The sequence below is a fragment of the Muntiacus reevesi genome, chromosome 2 (genome assembly GCF_963930625.1).
Source record: "Muntiacus reevesi chromosome 2, mMunRee1.1, whole genome shotgun sequence".
NCBI classification, from domain to species: Eukaryota; Metazoa; Chordata; class Mammalia; order Artiodactyla; family Cervidae; genus Muntiacus; species Muntiacus reevesi.
Window position 1 is genome coordinate 177,327,544 of NC_089250.1, and position 24,578 is coordinate 177,352,121.

The 24,578-nt window shown below is 48.7% G+C and overlaps 1 protein-coding gene across 2 annotated transcripts in view; it reads left to right on the forward strand.

Moving 5' to 3' along the window:
- Positions 1-14,903: 14,903 nt before the first annotated feature.
- Positions 14,904-24,578, forward strand: part of GRID2IP (Grid2 interacting protein) — a 32,579-nt gene continuing 22,904 nt past the window's right edge. The window contains exons 1-2 of one of the 2 annotated variants that reach the window (XM_065923753.1): positions 14,904-15,323; positions 22,911-23,065. In XM_065923753.1, coding sequence (XP_065779825.1) covers positions 14,910-15,323; positions 22,911-23,065 — 569 coding nt within the window. In that variant the 5' untranslated portion in view covers positions 14,904-14,909. Of the gene's footprint in view, positions 15,324-22,910; positions 23,066-24,088; positions 24,103-24,578 lie in introns of those variants that run through there. The other variant, XM_065923752.1, reaches the window with a different exon arrangement.

Genomic DNA, 24,578 nt, shown 5'->3' on the forward strand with positions numbered 1-24,578 from the left:
TTTTTAATATTGGCAACTAATTCAAGATTATGAAACAGTATTCAGGCTAAGCACAACATACCTGCAGGACAAATTTAGCCTAAGGGGTTCCAATTTGCAACCTTAAATGTAACGGTCCTATTACTAAACATTTAAGTCAATTTCAGGTTTTGCTATTGCAAACTGTGTTGCAGTGAAAATACCTTCATGAAGTTCATTACACACAAGTAGGTATATTTTTCTAGGACAGCTACAGGAAGTAGAATTCCTGGGCCCCAGAATATATAGGCATTGTTGTCGTTGTCATTTAGTTACTAAGCTGTGTCTGACTCTTTGCAACCCTATGCATTTTTAGTTTTAATAAATAGTATTAAATTGCTCTTCCAATTCAAATATCTGAAAGAGCCTGTTTCTCCAAACCCTTGCAAGCATTTGAGAGATCAGGTCCTTTTTGTCTTGGTTTGGCCACGCCACAATGCTTGTAGAATCTCTGTTCCCCGACCAGGAATTGAACCCTTAACCCAGGCCATAGCAGTGGACCACTAGGGAATTCCCAGATTAGCTCCTTTAATATATACATTCTGATGAGTTAAATGGCATTTTATTTATTTGTTCACCACACACTTACGTAGTGTTTACTATGTTCCAGGTACTGTTCTAGGTAGTTTAAAGTTTTTTAATATTTATCATTTAGTTTTTATAGTAACTCTACGAGATAGTTCAGTTCAATTCAGTTGCTCAGTCGTGTCCTGACTGCAACCCCCATGAACTGCAGCATGCCTGGCTTTCCTGTGGAAGTTCAGGAGTCCATCACCCCAGGAATCCTTCACCAACTCCCGGAGCTTGCTCAAACTCATGTCCATCAAGTCCGTGATATCATCCAGCCATCTCATCCTCTGTCATCCCTTTCTCCTCTTGCCTTCAATCTTTCCCAGCATCAGGGTCTTTTCCAGTGAACCAGTTCTTTGCATCAGGTGGCCAAAGTATTGAAGTTTCAGCCTCAGCATCAGCCCTTCCGATGAACACCCAGGACTGATTTCCTTTAGGATTGACTGGTTGGATCTCCTTGCAGTCCGAGGGACTCTCAAGAGTCTTCTCCAACACCACAGTTCAAAAACATCAATTCTTCGGCGCTCAGCTTTCTTTATAGTCCAACTCTCACATCCATACATGACTACTGAAAAAAGTCTCTGATTTGTAATATGCTGCCTAGGTTGGTCATAGCTTTTCTTCCAAGGCGCAAGCTCTCATACTTACTATGAATTAAGTATTATTATTATTATTATTATTATACCACTTTTATACATGAGGAAATAGAGGCCTAGAGAAGTTAAACAATTTCCTGTCAGGCCATAGAGTTAAAATGTATGAGAGCCACGATTCAAACCCAGGCCATTGGCTAAAGAATCAGTGTGCTTGATTGCTGTGCTGGGCTGTCTTAATTACAACTCTGGTTTCTAGTGATGTTGAACATCACTAGACATTTAGGTTGCTTCTGTGTCTTTTCTGTTGTTAACAGTGCCACAATGAACACTGGGTTGCATGTATCCTTTCAAACTGTGGTTTTCTCTGGATATATGCCCAGGAGTGGAATTTCTGGATCACATGGTAGCTCTATTTTTAGTTTTTTGTGGAACCTCCATACTGTTCCCCATCATGGCAGCACCAATTTACATTCTCACCCACAGTGTAAGAGGGATCGTTTTTCTCCACACTCGCTCCAGCATTTATTGTTTGTAGACTTTTTAGTAGTGGCCATTCTGACCGGTGTGAGGTGATATCTCATTGCGGTTTTGATTTGCATTTCTCTAATAATTAGTGATGTTGAGCATCTTTTCATGCACCTCTTTGCCATCTATGTGTCTTCTTTGGAGAATAGGAGTGGGTCTTTATTGATCTCATCCAATGAGGATAATCCTATCTTCCTTATCACAGTAATTTTTCAAAACCAATTAGAATGAAGCTAGGATTCTTGTTTAATATTTCCCTTGCGTGAGTGCATGCTAAGTCACTTCGGTTGTGTCTGACTCTTTGCAACCCCATGGACTATAGCCCACCAGGCTCCTCTGTCCATGGGATTCTCCAGGCAAAAATACTGGAGAGGGTTGCCATGCCCTCCTCCAGGGAATCTTCCCAACCCAAGGATTGAACCCAAGTCTCTTGCATCTCCTCCATTGGCAGGTTGATTCTTTATGCTTTTCCTCTACCTGGATAGTTATAATTTTTATTCAAGGATATGACATAGTGAACTTAATCTAACCTTATCATTGGACATTTGTACCATTTCCTACTTTTTAGTATTATAGAGATTTACAAATATTCATATGCATAGGCTTTTTCTTCAGTTGAATTATTTTCTCAGAACATATATCTCAGTGATCAGTTTGTTCCTGAAACTCATGTGTTACTGGTATTTTATTTTTTTCCTTCTCTTCTTCAAAATCTCCAAGCATGAACCTTGACACGAGTTTATAAATAGCATATGAAAACACTGCCTGAAACCAAAAGTTTAATTCAAGTGGATAAGAAGGAGTATATCACCTGTAAAGCCTGTAGCAGAGAATCCCTCTTGGAGCATTCCGAAGCCCTCCTGTCAGCCCCTGAAACTGGACCTGTGGTGTCACTTTTTACCTGCTACGAGATCGGTTGACAGACTCAACTGACTTGTATACCACCATCTCTTATCCCCAAGGGAATGACTGAAGCAGCAGTTGGAAATGATGTACAGGACTTCATATTTGCCTTGCAAAGGCAAATATAGCACATGGTCCTTGTTTGCAAACAGTGATTTGTTGGTCAGGAAGAATTTTACAATGGAAGAATAAAGGAAAAAATTTAAAAGAACATAATGACAGTATTTTTGCTGGAGGGCAAGCGCTGGTTCTGTATTTGCTTACTATTGTATCAGTAGCAGCTGTCTTAGTGCCGCGTTCACATGTGTGTCTGTGCACTCAGTCATGTCTGAACTCTGCCCACCAGGCTTCTCTGTCCATGGGATTTCCCAGGCAAGAATGCTGGAGTGGGCTGCCATTTCCTACTCTGGGAGACTTCCTGACCCAGGGGCTGAGCCCACATCTCTTGTGTTTCCTCCATTGGTAGGTGGATTCTTTACCACTAGTGCCTCCTGGGAAGCCCTGCCTTGTTCATAAATAGATTCTCAAGTAAAAATGTGGATATTGAACAAATATCCACATTGAACAAATGAAAGAATAAGGATGCATTCCATCCGAAGGAAAATCTGTATCCTGGATAGCAACCAAAACAAAAATTCTTCTGCCCAGTAGGTTGGGCCATACCATTTCACCATTAACCAGCTGGAAGATAACGTAGGTTTGGCCAGCTTACACTCTCCAGTTGGCCTTGGCTACCTTGATTGCTTCCCCTTAAGGTAAGTGAGTTCAGCTCCAAGGTCAAAGGGGTTGTCAGGGCAGAACCTCCATTCCTGATTGTTTCTGAATGATCTTGAGCCGATGCCCTCTTCAGCTCTCCTCACCCCAAATGCTCTGTTACTCTGGTTACCAATCCTGCAGTTCACCACCAGCTGTGGTATCTCTCAAATGAGAGTGTATGTATACCTATACCTAAAAGTTATCAGATGTCCCTGGCGGCCCAGTGGTTAATAATCCACCTGCAAATGCAAGGGGCCTAGGTTGGAACCCTAGTCAGGGATCCTCCATGCCGCAACTAAGAATTCACATGCTACAGCTAAAGATGCCACATACTGCAACTAAGACCTGGGGCAACCAAATAAATAAATTTTTTTTAAAAAAGAAGAAGATGGGCTCAGGAATCTGGCTTCTTGGGTTCCAATCTCTTCTAGCTGTGTAGTTTTTATTTAACCTCTCTGAGCCTGTTTCTTCATCAGTTCAAGTAAGGATAAGAGACTACAAAGGTTGTTGTAAGGGTTAAATGAGATAATGCACATGAAGAACATTCAGTCAACATTGGCCACTCATACAGACACAGTCCTCAAAGTTAGTGAATGTAATCAATACAGGAGAACAAAGTGGGAAGAATTTCTGATCTCTGAAAAGTGTTGGGGTATCAGAGTTCCTTATGTTGCAAGTAATAGTAAGCCCAACTGAAATGGAGTTCAGCAAGCAAAGGAGACTTGACCTCTGCCACTGGAATATCCAGAGACAGGGCAGGCTTCAGGAATGGTTTGAACCAGCAGCTCAATGGCATCATCAAGGACAGAGGTCCTTTTTGTCCCTCACTCCGTCAGCTGAGTATCAGCTTCATCCTCAAACCAGCCTTCCTTCTGGAATCGCTGCCAGCTACATCTAGGTATTCACACTTCCACATTCACTTCCAATGAGGGGGAGAGTAGGGAGGTTTACCCAGGATTCCAAATAGGAGTACTAAGATTCACCCTGGTTGGCTTGAGGCAGAGGCTAACTCCTGCACCCAGTTTGGAGGCTGGGAAAATGAACTTTGCCTTTTAGTGAGTTGAACAAGCGCCCCCTGCCCCTGCCCCTGAGGCTGCAGGGAGGATCAATTTCTCCCAAATCATAGGGGCTGCTCAGGGGAGAGGAAGACTCCAGATGGAGACCTGGATAATACTAGAAAGTACTAGAAAGGGACATGGGTGCTGGGTAGACACTCAATACATGGGTACCTAATAAGGTGTCATATCTGGAATGAAAATAGCAATATGTTAAAAATGCCCCACCAATTAAGAATGAGCCCAGGATGAAGCATTTGAAAAAGAATATATATATATATATATATATATATATGTATAACTGAATGACTTCACTATACACCTGAAACCAACCCAACATTGCTAATCAACTATACTTCAAAATGAAATTAAAAGTTTAAAAAAAAGCGAGGCCAGGATGAATGAAGTTGCCGCTGTGAGAACAGGAGATGCCTGTAGCGTAGCAGGAGCTCGCAGTGGACGCCCTTCATCTCCCAGACTCAAAGGCAAATCTATTAATAAAATTCCTTCCTGGCAAGCCGTCTCCTGGTGTAAGTTCAAGAAAACATGTATTCAAAGGAAGAGGGAAGAAATTCTAGCCACAAAGCTGCAGCCTCACAGCCCTGCAAGGTCGCCCAGGACAGATGCGATTCCTTAGGAAGAGCAAGAGGGCATAAAAAGAGAAGAGGCAGAGGCTTTCCAGCATCACAGGGGCAGCAGGAAAGAGGGGCCAGGAAAGACAGCCTCGTTAGGATGGTCAACCCAGAGGGCCGCCACGGAAGCCAACAGGCAGGCGGAAAGGTTACCTCGTGTCTCCACGAGGCGGGTGGGAGGGGTCTGGAATGGGCGTCTGGGAAGCAAGGTGGCCCCTGTCCTGGCACCGGGCTCCGTGGGCTCCTCTGGTCCCCGAGCCACCACGCAACTCCTCTTGCTACGGACGGAGCTCCAGAATCTGCAGGGTTAGCAGTTTGCAAACTCTGCGGTCAGGAGGAGGGGCACCCAGAGCCTGGCATTCTGATGTGGTTCCGAGCACTCGCCCAAAGCCCGGGGCCCAGAGGGAGAGGCCCCTGGGAGACACAATTTGTTGTTTGTCACACCGGACACTGTGAGGTTGTGCAGCCCCCTGACCGTCCCACTCTGATGGTGCTCCCAGGAGCAGTGAAGGGCATGGAGGGAGGTGTGTGTGCCGCTGAGAGCAGTTCAAGCCGGCCCAGGGTCCAAGGTGCCAAAGGCAGCCTCCTGTGTTTTGCCATAACTGGACTGAGCTTGGCTCCTGGGGGCCAGGTTCTGAGTTGGGGGGATGAGTCTGCTCCTACTGAGCCTCCCTCCTCACCTGCTGCTCAAACTCTTACTTCTCTGGGGTGTGAAAGAGGCTCATGGTCCCAGTTCAGACAGTCCCACTCTATGATTTATGGTTTAAACCATCAGCTTTTGCAATTTTTTTTTTCAATTCCTGAATCCCCAACTTGGCCCACACGCACACACACACAGAGACACAAATGGTTTGTATTTCAGACCTTGGTCTTTTCAACAGACACACTAAAATCTACTTAGCAGGCTGAAAGACCAGAAAGTGCTCTTTTAAGGCTAAATCTCCCACTGCCAACCCCCTCACACACACCCCAATTTCCTAAAGCTACCTTGACTATTAGGGAAAGAGCAGCAGGTATAAGGGATGGGAAGGGTGGCTTCTCCAAATCTCTATCACGTTTCTTTAAGGATGGGTGTGGTCTTATTCTTGGCAGGGCTGGAGGTGGTTTACCTCGATGAACAAAAGAAGGTAAAATAACTTTCAAGTGAGTAGAGGGGAAACAAGACCAAGGGGAAAGGAACTCGAGAAAGACGAGGTGCACCAGTGGGCTGACCTCACTTCTCCGGTGGAAGCAGGGACATTGGGAGAGACTCCCGCCAGCACTTGGCTCACAGCTCTGCACGCAATGTCAGGCCAAGGCTTGTGCCAGGGGCTGAGCAGAGAGTCAAGCCTGCCTGCATCTGGACGTGATGGCTGATACTTTGTTCTCCACTGTTGTACCGCTAATGCTTCCTATGACATGGCCACGGGATTTACAGTCCCCAATGCTGCTCATCACACCATACTCCTCTCCAAAGAGCAACCCCAACAAACCTCATCCTTAATTTACCCCAGATCCATGGGTAAGTAAGCCCCCAGCTTTTTCCCTGTTTGCCGCTAAGCCAACTCTCCTCCTCTAAACTTGTTTTGAAACAGCTGTGTCAGCCAGCATTCTCGACCCTCTGGAGGCTGACTCCCCACCTCACCATGTTCCCCAGCACCCCAGCATTTGCAAACTGGGTAGGAAAATGAGTGTCTTTGTCTGTGTTAGGGACAATGCCCTTTGCTCACCCCACGGCTTCCTCCACCTGAGCACGGGGACAGTAACATCTCCCAGGCTCCTTTGAAGTTTGTCCTGGGCTTTGAAAAGCATGCAGAAGAAATGCAGGTCACTTCTAGACCATGCCCTTAAAACATTCCTGCACAATCCTCTGGCAGTCTCTTCCCCTTCTATTGATGTAATGGCTTTTACAGAAGTGACCACATGTTTAAGATGTTGGCATCACAAGATAGAAGGATCTGGAACCCAGCATCTTTTCCTGGAGTTAGCCTTCACCCCCGACCCAGGAAATCCACTCAACACATGCTGAACTGTGATGTAGGCAATAAATAAAACTTTATTATGTTAAGCCACTGAAACTGCAGGTCGTTTAGCACCACAGCCAGCACGCATCACCCTGATTAATAATGCACTAGCCAAGTTGATGACCCCATGCTAGTCATCAGGCCCGCCCTCAAAATTCCATTATGACATTGGTCAGCTTCAGCTCTCGTGTCACGGGGAGGGACAGTCGTCTGGACCAACCTCCATCCCCCAGCAGGCTGTCACCTGCTCCCCTGCGTTTGTTATCCAGGGTCCCACCGCACAGTGCAGATACTCTCAGAGGGCTTCGGGTAGGAGTCCACGATGTGACTGCAAGATATTAATTGCCCAGTCGGGCTCAGTCTCCTCAGTCCTGAGTGGCCCGATGTGTCAGGATAGACTTGGCCTGGAGAGAGGAAGACAGTGGCCAGTTTTAAACTGATGTTTGGTCTTCCCAATCAATCGCTGCCTCCCCACATTTGCTCTCCTTGGCCAAGGCCAAGTACCCAGCTCCTAACACATCTTGAATGAAGAGCCTCTTAAAGCATTCTGATGAAATTTTACTACGGCAATGAGTAATTTTGTTAGGGCTGCCATAAAAAATACCACAGACTGGGTGGCTTAAACAATAGACATTTATTTTCACACAGTTTTGAAGGCTAGCAAGTCTGAGGCCAAGGTGTCGGCAGAGCTGGTTTCTCCTGAAAGCCTCTGTCCTTGGCACCATGTCCTCCATGGTCTATCATCCATGCACGTGAGTTCCTGGTTGTCCTCTGTGTCCAAATGTCCTCTTCCTGTAGAGACACCAGTTAGATTGGATTAGGGACCACTCTCACAGCCTCATTTTAATTTAACCATCCCTTTTAAGGCCTTATCTGCAAACACAGACACATTTTGAGGTACAAGAGTTAGGAATTCAACATATGAACTTGGGGGATGAAATTCAGCCTATAACCAACTGGATTCATTTTGTGGTGTTTGCAGTCATATCTGATAAAAGCCTCTTCTTATAGGGGAAGTCTGATCAACTACAACATACCCTCTTTTAAAAAAATTATTTATTTATTGGCTGTGCTGGGTCTTGGGTGCTGTGCGCGGGCTTTTTTAGTTGTGGCGAGTGGGGGCTACTCTTGAGTTGTCTTGTGCAGGCTTCTTATTGCCGTGGCTTCTCTTGCCGCGAAGCACAGGCTCTAGTATGCGGGGTTTCAGTAGTTGTGGCGTGTGGGCTCAGTAGTTGCAGCTCAAGGGCTCCAGAGCTTGGGTTCCTTAGTTGTGGCCCACCGGTGTAGTTTCTCTGAGACATGTGGGCTCTTCCTAGACCAGGGATCGAACCCGTGTCCTTTGCCTTGCAAGGCAAAGTCTTAACCACTGGACCACCAGGGAAGGCCCACAACATACTCTTAACAGGGAACCAGGGATGGGCTGGATGTTTCCAAAATCTTCTAGAAGAAAAAATTAGGAGAAAATCTACACAACCTTGGGTTTGGGGATGGGTTTCTAGATACAACACCAAAAGCATAATTACCCCCACCCCAAAATTTTAATAAACTGGATTTTATTCAATTTTAAAAGTTTGCTCTGGGAATAACACTGTTAAGACAATAAAAATACAAATTACCCACTGGAGAAAATATTTTAAATCACATATCAGATAAAAGACCTGTGTTCAAAATACACAATGAAAAAACTCTTAAAACTCAACAATTACAGTTTTTTTAAACAAACAAAATATATGAACAGGCACCTCACCACAGAAGATACACAGATGGCAAAAAGCACATGAAAATGTATATATTTATGTACAACTTCTAGATATTTACCCAACTGATTTATGTCTATATGAAAACCTATACATGAATGTTTATAGTAGATGTATTAACAATCACCTGGAAGCAACCAAGATGTCCTTCATAGGTGAATGGATGGTGGTCCATCCATAAAATGGAATAATGCACAAAAATATGCAGGAATGAGCTATGAAGACACAAAAGCATGGATGAATCTTAAATGTACATAACTAAATGAAAAACCAGGCTGTTTGATTCCATTTATATGACAATCTGAAGAGGAGACAGTAAAAAGATTAATGGTTACCCAAGGACTGAGGGAGCAGAAAGATTGATGCCACACAAGGGATATTTTAGGGCAATGAAACTCCTCATGGCAGACACGTGACATTAAGCATGTGTCAAAATCCATGGAAAGTTATAGCCCAAAGAGTGAACTTTAATGTATGCAAATTTTAAAAAGCATTTAGAGGACTTCCCTGGCGGTCCGGTGGCTGAGACTCGGCACTCCCAATTCAGGGGGCGGGGGTTAGATCCCTGGTCAGGGAATTAAGATCCTGCATGCTGCAGAGTGTAACAAAAAAAAAAAAAATTTTTTTTTCATTTAGTAAGTTAGGGCATCCCAAGCTGAATCAGAATGTGACCCACCAAAATCAAACTGTATTGCAAATGTATGAAATAACCTCAGTGAAAGGGATGAGGGGGAGAGATGCTGACCTAACTAAACTGGGAAATAGTGGAGACTATATGAGAAGGCGCATGCGATGCTCTGTCAGCTGAAAGGGCCCAGAAGCAAGGATACCCCAGTAGCAATGGGCACATCCAGGTCTTGGTTTCTAACATCATTCTCCGAGAGAAAAAACCATAGCTCCTGGGAGAAACAGCTGATTCTAGGGGTGGGCTGAGCCTGGCCCGTGTTGTAGTACCAGGAATAAGACTGTGAAATACACATACGATCTGAGCCACAAAATAAATAATGTAGTGCTGGGTTATAAAACAAAGTATAAAAGAAACTATCCATGAGTCCATACCAATACAAGTGATTGAATAAGCCAAGAGAGGAGAAGAAGTATGTCTCCCATACAGAAGAACCCCAAATAATTTATGTAGAGCATGACTCTCCACCTTGAAGTGACATACTTCCAAAGAGGGCAGTATGCAGAGGTGGGTAGCATTCCATTCCACTGTATAAACAGACCACAATCTGTCTCTCCATTCTCCAGTAGATGGATATTTAGATTGTTTCCAGTTTTTGGCTTCTGTGCATTGTGCTGCTATAAACCTTCATTTGAAGTTCTTTTTAAAAAATTTATTTTATTGATGTATAGTTGACAATGCTGTTAATTTCTGCTATTCAGATAGGGGTTCAGTTATACATACACAGATTCTTCTTCATCTTCTTTTCCATTATGGTTTATCAAAGGATAGTGAATATAGTTCCCTGTGCTATGTACAGTAGGACCTGCTTGTTTATCCATTCTGTACATGATAGTTTGCATCTGCTAATCCCAAACCCCCAAGCCATCCCTCCCCCCACCCGCACCTTCCCGTTGACAACAAGTCTGTCATCTATGTCTGTGAGTCTGTTCCTGTTTCTTAGGTGAGTTCATCTGTATCATATTTTAAATTCATATTTTGATATGCTTAGATCACATGTAAGTGATACCATATGATACTTGCCTTTCTCTTTCTGACTTACTTCACTTTGTATGATAATCTCTACATCCATCCATGTTGGTGCATATGGCATTATTTCAAGATTTTTTTATGACTGAGTAGTACCACATCTTCTTTATGTATTCATCTGTCAGTGGATTCATGTCCACTGAATCCATATCTCTTGGGTAAAGATATACCTAAGAGTGGGACAGGTGTCATTTGAAAAGTGTTTCGTATGTTCAACTTTTCATGAAACTGTCAAACAGTATTCCCTAATGGTTGTACCATTTTATGTTCCCATCGGTGCTGTCAGGGAATCCATTCTTTTACCATGTAGAGAAGCACCAGGTTGTTGATCCAGAGGACAAAAGAGCAGCCCAAGTAAATCAGCCTTGTGACTGCCTTGGTTTATGTCTAGTTACCACGCAGCACTACAGTTTTGCAGCCTAACAGGAGCTGTGCTTGAAGATGTATTCAGTTACAGCATCAGTCACCCTTCCACCAGGCTGGGGACACTCTTGTTCACTCATGGGTTGTTGTTGTTTTTTTTTCCCAATGAGGATATACTTTTATTGTTCTAGCAGAGTTTATAATGTATATGAGACTAGAGCACACATATATATAGATCTATCTCACACACACACACACTCTCTCACACACACAGAAACACACACAGTAGCTTGGAGCACGTTTGGGTAAAGCAAACTCTGGAGAACATCCAGCTCATTCATGGTGACCTATTAAGAATATCTTCTATCTGATTCCCATCCCCCACATCCTGAGAAAAGGATTTAAAACTCAACTTTTCATTTCAGAACAGTTTTAAGTTTGCAGAAAAGTTGGAAGACAGTATGGAGTTCCCTCTTACCTTGCACCCAGCGTCCCCTATTGCTGTCATTTGTCACCACTGAAGAACTAATGTTGATCCATTACTACTAGCTAATTCAGATTTCCTTACTTTTCACCGAAAGTGCCTTCTCCGTCCCCAGATCCCACGCTGCATCTAGTCACTGGCTCTCCAATCTGTGACAGCTTCCCAGGCTTTCCTTGTTGTCGATGACCTTGACCATTTTGAAGAGTCAGGTATTTTCAGAACGTCCTTCAATTTAGGTTTGCCTGGAATTTCTCTTATAGTCAGACTGGTTACAGGTTTTGCAGAGGAAGACCACAGAGGCTAAGTGCCATTCTCGTCACATCATATAAAGGGCCCATGCTATCAGCCTGATTCTCCCCTGCTGGTGATGACCTTGACCACCTGACTGAGGTCATGTCCATCAGTTTTCCCCACCATAAAGTACTGTCTCCCAGCCCTGCATCCGTCCTCTTTGGAAGGAAGCCACCAAGCAGAGCCCACACTCAAGGGTGGGAGTTCCCTTTAAGGAGAAGCTTGTCCAGGTGATTATCTCTTTTCCTCACTTATTTAACCCATTATTTATATTAGTGTAAACTTGGTGATATTTATTTTATACTTTAGGTTACAACCCAAGTCTATATGATTTACATTCTTGCCCAGATTTTTCCAGTTTTGACTATGGGAAGCCCTTTCTTTTGGCTTCTGTGTCCCTCTGACAAACCCCAAGGGGTGTGTGTGTGTGTGTGTGTGTGTGTGCGCATGTGTGTGTGTTCGCACGCGCGTGTTTAGCCCTTCCTTACTCTCTGGCACTAGAAGATGGTCCAGGCTCACCTCCTGTATTTCCTGCCCCAGCCCTGAAATCAGCCATTTCTCCAAGGAGCCTGGGCTCCTTGTTCTGGGCAGAGATCTTAGAAATCAAGCTCTCACACTGGATGTGCTCATTGCTGGGGGGAATGTCCTTGCTTCTAAGCCCTCTCAGCTGACAGAGCCAGCAAACTTATGTGCAGATACTAACCTCTGTGGGCTTCCCAGGTGGCTTAGTGGTAAAGAATCCATCGGCCATGGAGGAGACCCGGGTTCGACCCCTGGGTCGGGAAGATTTCCTGGAGGAGGAAATGGCAGCCCACTCCAGTATTCTTGCCTGGAGAATTCCATGGACAGAGGAGCCTGGTGGGCTGCTGTCCATGTGGTTACAAAGAGTCAGATCTGACTGAGCGACTAAGCCCTGCCACTGCCACTAAGCTATGTCTATGTGCATATCTAGAAACGTTTCTGTCTGTTTCTGCCTGTCTGCTCTAGGCTCGTCTGTAACCTCCCACTACAGCAGAGAGAAATCCGGCTCCCATGATCTACTGACTTAATTGCTCAATGTCATTGTGCATATATAGTGTGATTTCAGAATTGTTAACCTGAGCCCTTGTAGGGAACAACTTTATCGACTCGAGCACAGTGTTACACATGGTTCCTTTTGCCTTTCGTTTCACAGACTCCACTCCTTTCCATAATTACTTAGGTCAGCATCTTTTCTCCCATCCCAAGCTCTTTTTTTGGCCTGGGTCTCCCCTTCTCCCGCCACTAAGCCTGGTCTGTGGGGCTCGGGCAGTGGTGTCCTCTGTGGGGATCAGATCATGCCTCAGTGAGTCTCAGTGGTCCCCTCTGCCATCACTGGACTGAGTGAACCCCCACACACACACCCCAAAACAGCCCAACTGAATCCTCCTGACCAACCTGCCAAGCTCTGCAGACTCAGGGGTGGACCCAACCCCAGGCCCAGCTCCAGTCAGTCTTGGCTCCTGCCTGAGGACCACCGTGCATCCCCCCAGGACCGTGCAGCAGGAGCCGGCCACTCTGGGCACTGGCCAAGCTGTCCAGCCATGCTGCTGGTCCGCCTGGTAACGACAGCCTTCTCAGGTTACTCGGAGGATCACTTTGCCTTAGAAACTCCAGCTGTCACCTCCGATGCATCAGTAACCGATGCCAAGGCCCTGAGCAGCAGAGGGCTGGCAATAAGCAAGTGTCCCTAGGTGTCCCACCAGCACTGTGCTCTGTCACTGCAGCCATTGCCGTCACCAGGGAGGAAGGTGAGCAGACCTGGAGGGAAGTGCGGTACCCAAGATTCTGGGACGGGTACCCTGGGATGCCTCCCCTGGTAAGCCCTGTCGGGAGCCTGGATTGCTGTTTCCAGGTGAAGGGGAAGGAGGGGAGCTCTGCATGGTGGGAAAGGGCTGAGGTCAACCTGCAGGGTTGAGGATGCACTGGAGGGCTGGACACCCAAGGGGTTCGAGTGTCGGCAGCCTCTTTGGCTCTGTGGCTCCCCAGGTTGGGTGTAGACAGGTTAGGAGCACGCTGCTCTGGCCTCTGATCCGCAGCCCTGCCACAGGTCGCTGGTCAGAACCGGTATGCACATGGAAGGGGAGCAGGTGCCTGGCCCCCGATCAGTTTCCAGCCAGCCCGACTTTGATTGTGCTCGAGCTGACTGCTTGACTCACGCGGCAAGAACTGATCTCAGGCCCCTCCAAGACCCAGGGTTGCCCCCACCCCACCTGGGCCGAGTGGACCCAGGAGTCCCACGCTGCCGCCTTGTGACAAGCTAAGCGTCCCTGAGGCTCCACGGCAGCACCACTGCCTGGAGAGGAGGACCAGGGCCCCTACGTGGGCCTCAGGGTGTGGCAGCCCCACCCTACCCAGTGCGAGGAGTTCTCACACCCAGCCCTCTGGTGGCGGGTGACAGGCCCCACTGGATGTCACTCGAGGACTTTCCTCCCCAGTCCATGATACCCTTGGGGGCCTCCTCCCTGCCCCCAACTCCAAGAGTGTCTTGGGAGAGGCCAGCTCCTGGGAGACGGAGCCAACAGGGGCACGACGCCCATAGGGTGGGTGGGAGGGCTGTCTAAACATCTTCAGAAGGCTGAGGGGGACCAAAACCAGGGCCTTCAAAATCCAGCCCCCAGAGGTTCGTCTAAGCCAGGGGCGAGAATTCCTTAGAACTACGGACTCTCCCCCAGAAAACGAAGCCTTTACATCGTATCTTACAGTTTCAGAGGCCATCCACGGATCCCTGCTCTCATCAGACATACGGAAAAATACACACATAGGCTGTTCCATCCAAGACAGTCACCCTTACCACCCCCGATACGTTTGTGTCTCCAGCCCACGCCACCATCTGGTGTCTGAGAACAGAGCCACCTCCCCTCCCCTGAGCCTGTCCTAAAGCCAGGAACCCAGAGATCACCCCCCCACAAAGCAGCCATATCATGGCTCCTCAACAAGGTCAATTCAAAGGGCAAATAACCCCCGAAGTCTGCAGGAGTTCGTGAACTCCTAACTATCAAGGGGAAGTCCTTTTGTCACATCGAAGCTGGTGAATTTAGGCACAGCTCAATCCAGGAGGTCAGGCGATATCCTAAGAACCGATCGTCCGCATAGAGGCAGAGGAAGACTAGCGGCTCAGACTGGCACACGCGTTGAGTCTGAGCGGCATGCCGCCCTGCGGGCAAGGCCGCAAGGAGTCCCCCGTGACCTCTCTCTCCTCCAGCTGCACGGCCACCACTGCCATGCCGGCCACCAACCAGGGATGGCCGGAGGACTTCGGCTTCCGGCTGGGGGGCTCGGGTCCCTGCTTTGTCCTGGATGTGGTGGAAGGGAGCAGTGCGCACGTCGGGGGTCTGCGGCCCGGGGACCAGATCCTGGAGGTGGAGGGGTTAGCCGTGGGCGGCCTGAGCCGCGAGCGCCTAGTGCGCCTGGCCCAGCGCTGCCCGCGCGTGCCGCCCAGCCTGGGCGTGCTCCCCGGCCCCATCGGCTGCCCCGGCGCGGGATCCGGCTGCGAGCCGCTGACCACAGTCTTGCGGAGCCCGCGCTCAAGCCGCAGCCTCTATCTGGGCCGCGAGTTGCTACGCCTGGCGGGCCGCAAGCGCCCCGACGCTGTGCACCGAGAGCGTAGGCGCAAGGCCCAGGAGTTCAGCCGCAAGGTAGGGCGCGCAGGGCGGAGCCGGGCCTTACGGGACAGGGCGGTCTGGGGTGAGGCTCTGGGGGCGGTGTTCTGGGATGCTGGGCACTGTGGGCCCGGAGCCTCTGGAGCCGGGCAGTCACTCCTCAGGCCAGGAGTGGGAGCCTGGATCTAAGGAAACTTCTAACGAAAGATTTATCAGAAATATAGTGATGCTCAAGCTTCCAGTCCTGTCCTTAATTTTCGTAATTTTCGTTTGCTTGATTTGTGGGAGTTGCTTTTCTTTTTCTTTTTTTTAATTGAGGTAATACAGATATACAGTAAAATACATTCATTAAGCGTACAGTTTAATGAACTTCGCGTAGGCATACATCCTTGTAACCACCAGCCTGATCAAAATGTAGATGAATAGAATATAGACAATAATAGTAGAATGCATAACATATAATGATTCCTTCAACCCAGAAGGTTCTCTCCATCTCAACATGAAGCTCCAAGATTCCCCATAGAAGAGAACCTAGAAGATTGCACATCAACTCTTAAGGACTCTGAGGGGGAGAAGGGGGTGGTGCTGGGAAGCAATCCCTGCATTTTCAGTGGATATTCATTGCCCAGAACTAATCACACCACTGCACCCAAAGGATACTGGGAAATGTAGTCCTCTGTGTGTCCAGGAAGGCGGGAAGACCTAGAAACATTGATGAGCCCTAGTGCTTATATGCAGAGTACATCATGAGAAACACTGGCCAGGAAGAAGCACAAGCTGGAATCAAGATTGCCCGGAGCAATATCAATAACCTCAGATATGCAGATGACTCCACCCTTATGGCAGAAAGTGAAGAGGAACTAAAAAACCTCTTGATGAAAGTGAAAGAGGAGAGTGGAAAAGTTGGCTTAAAGCTCAACATTCAGAAAACTAAGATCATGGAATCTGGTCTCATCACTTTATGGGAAACAGATGTGGAAACAGTGGAAACAGTGGCTGACTTTATTTTTGGGGGCTCCAAAATCACTGCAGATGGTGATTGCAGCCATGAAATTAAAAGACGCTTATTTCTTGGAAGGAAAGTTATGACCAACCTAGATAGTATATTAAAAAGCAGAGACATTACTTTGCCAACAAAGGTCCATCTGGTCAAGGCTATGGTTTTCCCAGTGGTCATGTATGGATGTGAGAGTCGGACTGTGAAGAAAGCTGAGTCCTGAAAAATTGATGCCTTTGAACTGTGGTGTTGGAGAAGACTCTTGAGAGTCCCTTGGACTGCAAGGAGATCCAACCAGTCCATCCTAATGGAGATCAGTCCTGGGTGTTAATTTTAAGGATTGATGATGAAGCTGAAACTCTAATACTTTGGTCACCTCATGTGAAGAGTTGACTCATTGGAAAAGACCCTGATGCTGGAGGGATTGGGGGCAGGAGAAGGGGACGACAGAGGATGAGATGGCTGGATGGCATTACCGACTCAGTGGACATGAGTTTGAGTAAACTCCGGGAGTTGGTGATGGACAGGGAGGCCTGGGGTGCTGCGATTCATGGTGTCGCAAAGAGTCGGACACGGCTGAGTGACTGAACTGAACTGAGTGCCTTAATCTGTTCCAGCTGCCATAACCGAACTACCATGGACTGGGTGGCTTATAAGCAACAAGAATTTTTCTCTCACAGCTCTGGAGGCAGGAGATTTGAGAACAGGGTGCCAGCATGCTTGAGTGAGGGCCTGCTTTGGGTTGCAAACTTCTGGTTTTGTCCTCACATGGTGAAAAGGGCAAGGGATCTCTTTGGGGCTCTTTTATTTTTTTTATTTTTCAAAAAAAGTTTTTTTAATGTGGACCATTTTTTTTTTAAGTCTTTACTGAATTTACAGTATTGTTTCTGTTTTCTGTTTTGGTTTTCTTTGGCTAAGATGCATGTGGGATACCTTAGCTCCCCAACCAGGGATCAAGTTTGCACCCTCTGCATTGGAAGGTGAGGTCTTAACCACCGGACTGCCAGCAAATCCCTGAGGCTCTTTTATAAGGGCATTAATTCCATTCATGAGACCTCCACGCTCATGACCTAATCACCTCCCAAAGACCCAACCTCCTAATACCATCATCACCTGGGGCATTAGATTTTCAACACATGAATTCTGGAGACGGGAGGACACAAACATTCAGACCACAGCAACTGGTAAAGTCTGCTGTGATCCCAGATGACTCACTGTAGACCCAAAACTCTGCCCCAGACTCCGTCCAATCCCTGAGGAGTCAGAAGAGAGGTGGTCAGAGCTCCCAGATGGGCAGAGTGAACTTGGTGAGGAAGCAAAGTCAGGGTTGTGACCTAGGGAGGAATCTGACCAGCTTCCCAGGTCGACTTCGGCCCGTTTTCTGACAAGGGGGAACAGAGAGTGGTGGATTCTGGTTAGAGCTCGCCAAGCAGCTCCACAAATCCCCAGAAAAGACCACCTCAGGAAGATCAAGGGCAGCCGTGGAGCCCCCCCCACTGGCTTCCAACAATCAGCTCTCGGGTTCTCGCCAGCATTCTCCCTGCCCCAGTTTTTCCTCCTTGCAGAGCCTGATATTTAATAGAAAATCCATTAGTGTCCCGTGATGGTGCCTCATGCTTCGATGTAGGTTGAGCGCGTCTGGGTAATAGCTGAACCAAAACCGCACTGTGGTGGGGCCCCAGGAGGGAGGAGCTATTTTTTCCTCTTTCTTACATAAAACAGCTTTCCAGACAGCCATGTTCTCCTTTGAATCAGGGCTGCAGCTGGCTTTGGCTTCAAAGCCACAAACCTTCCTGGGCCTGGTGGGTTGGAAGGAGGAGGGGGTGACTGCTACTGCAGCCTGCCCCACGCACCTTGAGAATGGCCGGCCGCCTGCAGCTCTTTGGCTCAGCTCTGTAAACGCTCCCTGAGTGCACCAGGCCCTGTGCTCGGTCGGACGGGAGTAAGATGTCAGGTCGTGTCTCGGGCCGTCTCGTCTGCTGAAGGAGATCTGGGGTGCAGGTGATCGGGCTCAGGCGTGCACAGAACGTGGCCTCGGCCCGGGTGCCCTCGAAGCCGCCTGCTGATACCTGCTCACCCTCTGTGACGTCACCCCCTCTGCAAAGCCTTTCCTAATCCACCCATGCTGCCTTTTAGGAAGCAGTTGTGTGTACAGTTCTGAAGCTCAGGGGCAAACCGTGGGCTGGAGATCACCATCAAGGGCCGTCTGGGGTCCTCGGCCAGAGCAGCGGCCTCAGGGAGCGCTTGTGGCAAGGGGTGGGTGAGATTGAAGCAGGTCAGCGCAATTGTATGAAAATAGCCAGGATCCACAGCTCTGGACAGAAAGAAGAGGCTGATAGGGTTGTGGAGTCAAGGGAGTAGTTTACTGATGTGTTTATAGGCGGGAAGAGAGGTGAACAATTTGTATGAGCCGAAGGGAAGGAGGCAGCAGAGTCACTGAAATCCATGCACTTTGCCGTTGTTGCTTAGGGCCCTCTGACCAGCAAGGACTGGGGAAACAGCTGTGCACAGGACCAGGAGGGGAGTCTGCTGTCCCGCCGTTGTGGAAAACAAAATAAGCACGTGGACAAAGCAATGTTGTTCGGCCGCTCAGTTGTGTCCGACTCTTTGTGACCCCATGGACTGCAGCACGCCAGGCTTCCCTGTCCTTCACTATCTCCCAGAGTTTGCTCTGGGAGCAACTCACATCCATTGAGTCCAATGGACAACTCAATAAGCTAGCTATTTCAGATGATGATCACTGAACGGAAGAAATAAACAGGGAGATGAGAGAGTCATGGGGGCCACTTGATCAGAGTGGTGAGGAAAGGCTCCCTGAGGAGGGAACTTTCAAGCTGAGAGCTGAGTGACAAGTAGGTGGCAGGAAGGTGGGGGGGGGGACTCTGGTGACTCGGTGGCCTTGTGGGTTAGCCTTGCCCAGAAAGGGGGCCGGCTCTTCATCGTCTGAGAGTGGGGGTTGGAGGGGAAAGAGGCGGGGCTTGTTGATACGTTTGGAGGTGAGTGGAAGGGGTAATGAACGCCCCGGCTCTGGCTGAAGTTGGGACCCACATGGGTCTGAGAGAGATGCTGGGCCATCTCCCGGGCTCATTCAGCCGCCCAGCCTCCCACCCCTAATTTAGGGTCAGTTCAGGATGTCGGCACCCAGAGGCACCCCCAGACCCTTGACTAACAAGGCAGGGAATCTGCTGGAGTGTGGACAGACAGTGGTTAACTGCTCCATCTAAAAAAGTACAACGCCAGACAGAAAAGCCCACATAGTATAAGATTCCAGTTGTGAGAGATATTCAGTGTAAGCAAATCCAAAGAAGCTGAAAAATAGATTAGTGGTTTCCCGGGGCTGGGGAACCGGGGAATGAGGAATGACTACTGAGTGGGAGCAGGGTTTCCATTTGGGAGGATGAGAATGTCCTGGAACTGGAGAGTGGTGATGGTTATACCACATGGCGAATGTACTTAATGCCACTGACCTGTACATATTAAAATGGTTGCAGTGATAAATTTTATCTTCAGTTCAGTTCAGTCGTTCAGTCGTGTCTGACTGCGACCCCATGGACTGGAGTACACCAGGCTGCCCTGTCCATCACCAGCTCCCGGAGCTTGCTCAAACTCATGTCCATTGAGTCGGTGATGCCATCCAACCATCTTATCCTCTGTCGTCCCCTTCTCCTCCTGCCTTCAATCTTTCCCAGCATCAGGGTCTTTTCCAATGAGTCAGTTCTTCCCATCAGGTGGCCAAATTATTGGAGTTTCAGCTTCAGCAGAAGTCCTTCCAAAGAATATTCAAGACTGATTTCCTTTAAGATTGACTGGTTGGATCTTCTTGCAGTCCAAGGGGTTTTCAAGAGTCTTCTCCAACACCACAGTTCAAAAACATCAATTCTTTGGCCGTCAAGTTTCTCTATAGTCCAACTCTCACATCCATACATGACTACTGGAAAAACCATAGCCTTGACTAGACGAACCTTTGTTGGCACATAAAATTTATGTTATGTGCATTTTTACAACAGTTAAAAAATAAAGAGGGAAAAGGAACAATGAAAACATGCATGCCTTTTCCTGACTGTATAAGTCATATAAGCTCACTGCCTAAAAAAATAAATAGGAAACCTGGGGACTTCCCTGGTGGTCCACTGGTTAAGACTCCAAGCTTCCATGCAGGGGCACAGCTTCGATCACTGGTCAGGGAACTAAGATCTCATATGCCAAGTGGCCAAATTTAAAAAAAAAAAGGAAACCACTGACATAAAAATAATCAAAATCACTATAAACTTCAGTGCATATTCCTTATGCAGACATATGTACAATTATCTCTGATAAAAATGTAACACTGTAAAAAAAAAAATGTAACACTGTGTGTTCCATTTGAAACCTTGCCTCTCATAAACATTTTCTATTATTTTATAACAGCTCTATCAAGATATATTCACATACCATACAATTCATTCATTTAAAGTGTGTTCAATGGTTTTTAGTATATTCATGGAGCTGTGCAACCATTACCACAATTTTAGAACATTTTCATCATACCTAGAATGGCTTCCCAGGTGGTGCTAGTGGTAAAGAATCTGCCTGCCAATGAAGGAGACACAGATGAGGGTTTGATCCCTGCATTGGAAAGATCCCTTGAGTTAGGAAATGGTACCCACTCCAGTACTCTTGTTTGGAAAATTCCACAGGCAGAAGAGCCTGGCAGGCTACAGTCCATGGGGCTGCAAAGAGTCGGACACGACTGAGCATAATCATAATTACCCCGGATAGAAGGCCTGCACTCGTTAGCAATCACTCCTCATACCATGGTCTTTAAATAAAGACCTACAGCATTATTCTCTCTGACCAAATGGTACCACACCGCATCAAACCTTAGACACTGTCAATTGCAAGGTGCACTTGTTTTATTTACCACTAAGAAAAATTCTAGCCACCTAACCCATGACACATGCTTCCTTATCTTCTTGTCACTTAATTTGTAGTTGGTGATAGAGGACTTTTAGACTTATTTGGACATATTTAGCAATGTATGTAACTCTGTGGAAGTAACAATATGAGACCTATGACCAAATTCATACATGCACAAGAATAACAGCTAGCCACAGGACACAAGGTGATCTCAGAGATGCTAAAATTTAAAATACAGGAACTTCCCCCAGCGGTCCAGTGGCTAAGACCATCTTCTAATGCAGAGGGTGTGAGTTTGATCCCTGGTCAGGGAATTAAAACCTGACCACATGCCCCACGGTTCAGCCAAAAAAAAAAGTGCTCACCCTGGAATCAACTGTACCCAATATTGCAGAGTATGGAGTGAACTTGGCTACGAAACAACAGAAGTTGACTCTACTCACTTAGGCAGAAAAGGAATTTGGGGGAGGAACAGTTCAAAGGGTCAGCACTGGAGACCTCCTCTTGTCCAGTTGCTAAGTCATGTCCAGCTCTTTGTGATCCCATGAGCTGCAGCACGCCATGACTCCCTGTCCTTCACTGTCTTCTGGAGTTTGCTCAGACTCTTGTCCATCGAGTTGGTGATGCCATCCCACCATCTCATTCTCTCTCGACCCCTTCTCCTCGGCTTAGAACCAAGAAAGAATGTGCAGCCTAGAGCACAACTGTCCTAAGCAGCCTTCAGGATGAGTCTGCTCAGGGCAAACTACAGGGCTCTGTCACAACCCTGTATCAGCTCCATGCCTCCACATCTCCAAACCATTCCTTCAAGAACCAAAGCTCTGGGCAACAGCCTCCAATTGCCTGAGGCTGCACCATTAGGACCAGGGTCTTGCCTCCCACGTGGTTGGGGACTTCTTTCCATCTTGGCTGTATAGCCAAGGAAAGACAAATATCCCCCAAGTGGATGTGCTACAATTGTTTAGCCCATAATGTCAGATATTTATGCTATTTCCAACATCTCAGTATCATAAACCAGGCAAGGGTGAACCTCTTCACTCATATGTCATTGTGCGATTGTCAGGACACATCGAGATATGTTCCCAGGTGCAAGATCTTGGGGTAAAATGACAGCTGCATTTTTAGGCTTTGGACACTGTCACTGAGGTGCCTACGTCCAGTGGTCGCACAGGACCCTCTGAGTGGATGTGCTGTGTCGCTCATCAGCCAGTTTGTACAGAAAGGTGAAGAAAACAAAGGCCCGGAGGGAGCATTAAGGGAGTCAGAATGTACAGCAAGGCGTGCTCCCGGGCTTTCTCGTGGCGCCAGAGTGGTCTCTGTGTGATCTCTCCCCTCACAGTGTGGTGGAAGGGAGTAGAGTATTACAACAATAGTAACTAGCAATTACCGAGCGCCTGGCACGTGTTTAAGCTCACGGATGAATTCCTTTGATCCTCACAACAGTCAGTAGATGGGCCGTCTCTGAGTTTGTGTCCTAACCCTACGACCTTCGCCAGGCCACCTTACCTCCAGTGGCCTCAGTTCCCTTAGATATAGAAATGAAGATGCTGGCCTGGCCCACCTCGTGGGGCCTGCTGTGGGGTCTGACGGGGTCTGGGTAAGGAGTGTGCAGGGGGGCCCAGGCAGCATTGCCACATCTGCTGTCCTGAGGGAGGAAGGGAGGGGGGAACTGATTCCCCAGCATTCTGCCCCAGTGCCCTCGTGGCCACTCATCAGACCCTTCCCCGCAGGTGGACGAGGTCTTGGGGGACCAGCCGACCGCCAAGGAGCAGGTGTTCGCTGCTCTGAAGCAGTTCGCGGCAGAGCAACGGGTGGACGAGCTGGTGTGGGCGCTCACCCTGGCGCTGCCCCCCGAGGCCCGCGAGCCCCTCCTGGAGAACCTCAGGTACTCGTTCGGGGTCGGGATGGGCGGGCAGGGGTGTCCATTCTCCCGCCTCCACCCCAGGTGCTGCTGCTGCTGCGTGGTCAGCCCTTGAGCTGGACCCCAACCCCCCGTTGCCCCAAAACCAGGGTTTTGGGTCAGTGACCCCAAAGGCTGACCCTGGAAAGGGCAGCTGTTGGTGCTGCCGCTGTCAGGGTGTCACTTTGAGTGAGAAGGAAGGGCTGCTAACTGCTGGCCTGGGACGGGCTGCAGAGAAGATCCGCCTCCCGCTGGCCCGCTCTGTTCCAAACCCAGAGCCCAGAAGCCTCCACTCTTCACTGAGAGGGAATAATGGCACAGTTCGAGGACTGTGCTGGGCCCATCCTGATCCCCGGTACCCCACCCTTGCCCCCCGAATCCTATAAACAATGTGTTCGCTCTGCCCCTTGATGATGCCAGCCAGGTGCCAAGAACCTCACCAGGGCCCACTTTCTCACTGAATCCCACCAGTACTATCATCATCCCCATTCCAGAGGCAGACTGTGGCTCAGAGAGGTTAAGGGACTGTCCCAGAGTCACACAGCACATGAGTAGCATTCACAAGAACATGAACCAATTGACTGAGCACTTTCTCCTCAGCTTTGGTCTCTAAATTCATCCTTCAGGGGAAAAAAAATCTCGTAGTTCCTATGACACCTGAAATAGCCTGGGAATCTCCCCAGACCCCTGACCTCCACCCCCATCCTGCCCCACGCTGCACGGCTTTGATCAGACCTCCCTGGGCCTGAGTGGAGTGTTCCCAGCACATATGCTGGGGGGCTGGCTCTGCAGCCCCTGCCTCCAGGGCGGGCGGCGGCTCCCCCAGCCCGCCCCTCCCCCTCCTGGGCTCAGCCCGTCCCCTCCCCTCGCTGCCATTCACCCCGCGGCCTGCCCCTCCCTCTGGGCCTGGCCAATGTCAGGGACCGGGCTGGCCACCCCCACTCCCCAAGCCGGGTGCCGCGCCTCCGCTCTGCAGCGGAGCACAGAGGGCCACCGAAAGAGGCCACCATGAGCTGCCTGGGGTGAGTTAGGGGTCTGCCGCTTGCTGGGAAAATCCGGAGAGGAAAAAAGAAAAAAAAGTTATATCTAGAAACAAATTTGCAGAGATGATGCGCTGGGGCGGAAGGGCTCCCTGGGGAGGTGATGGGCCGGCAACCCCGCCCCTCCGCATCAGAGCTGGGCCAGGGGCCCGGCGGCCAGGCTGTCCCCGGGGAAGTTGGCACGCGAGTCTGTCGGCTCTCAGCAGCCGGAGGCCCTCTCGGTCTGTCTCATCGGTCCTCCCTTCGGCGCTGCCCGGGCTTCCGTCCTCGCCGCCTCTGCCGGGCCAGCCGGTCTGCCTCCTGGGACAGCCCCCGTGCCTGCCTTTCCAGTCCACAGCTCGTCCGGAGCTGCCGGCAACCGGTCAGGAAGAGCGGGGGAGCGGAGGAGGCGCCCCCTTGGGCTTGCTCGATTGAGAGCCTGGGAAGCGGGAACGCTGGACACCTGGGGATGCCCGGTC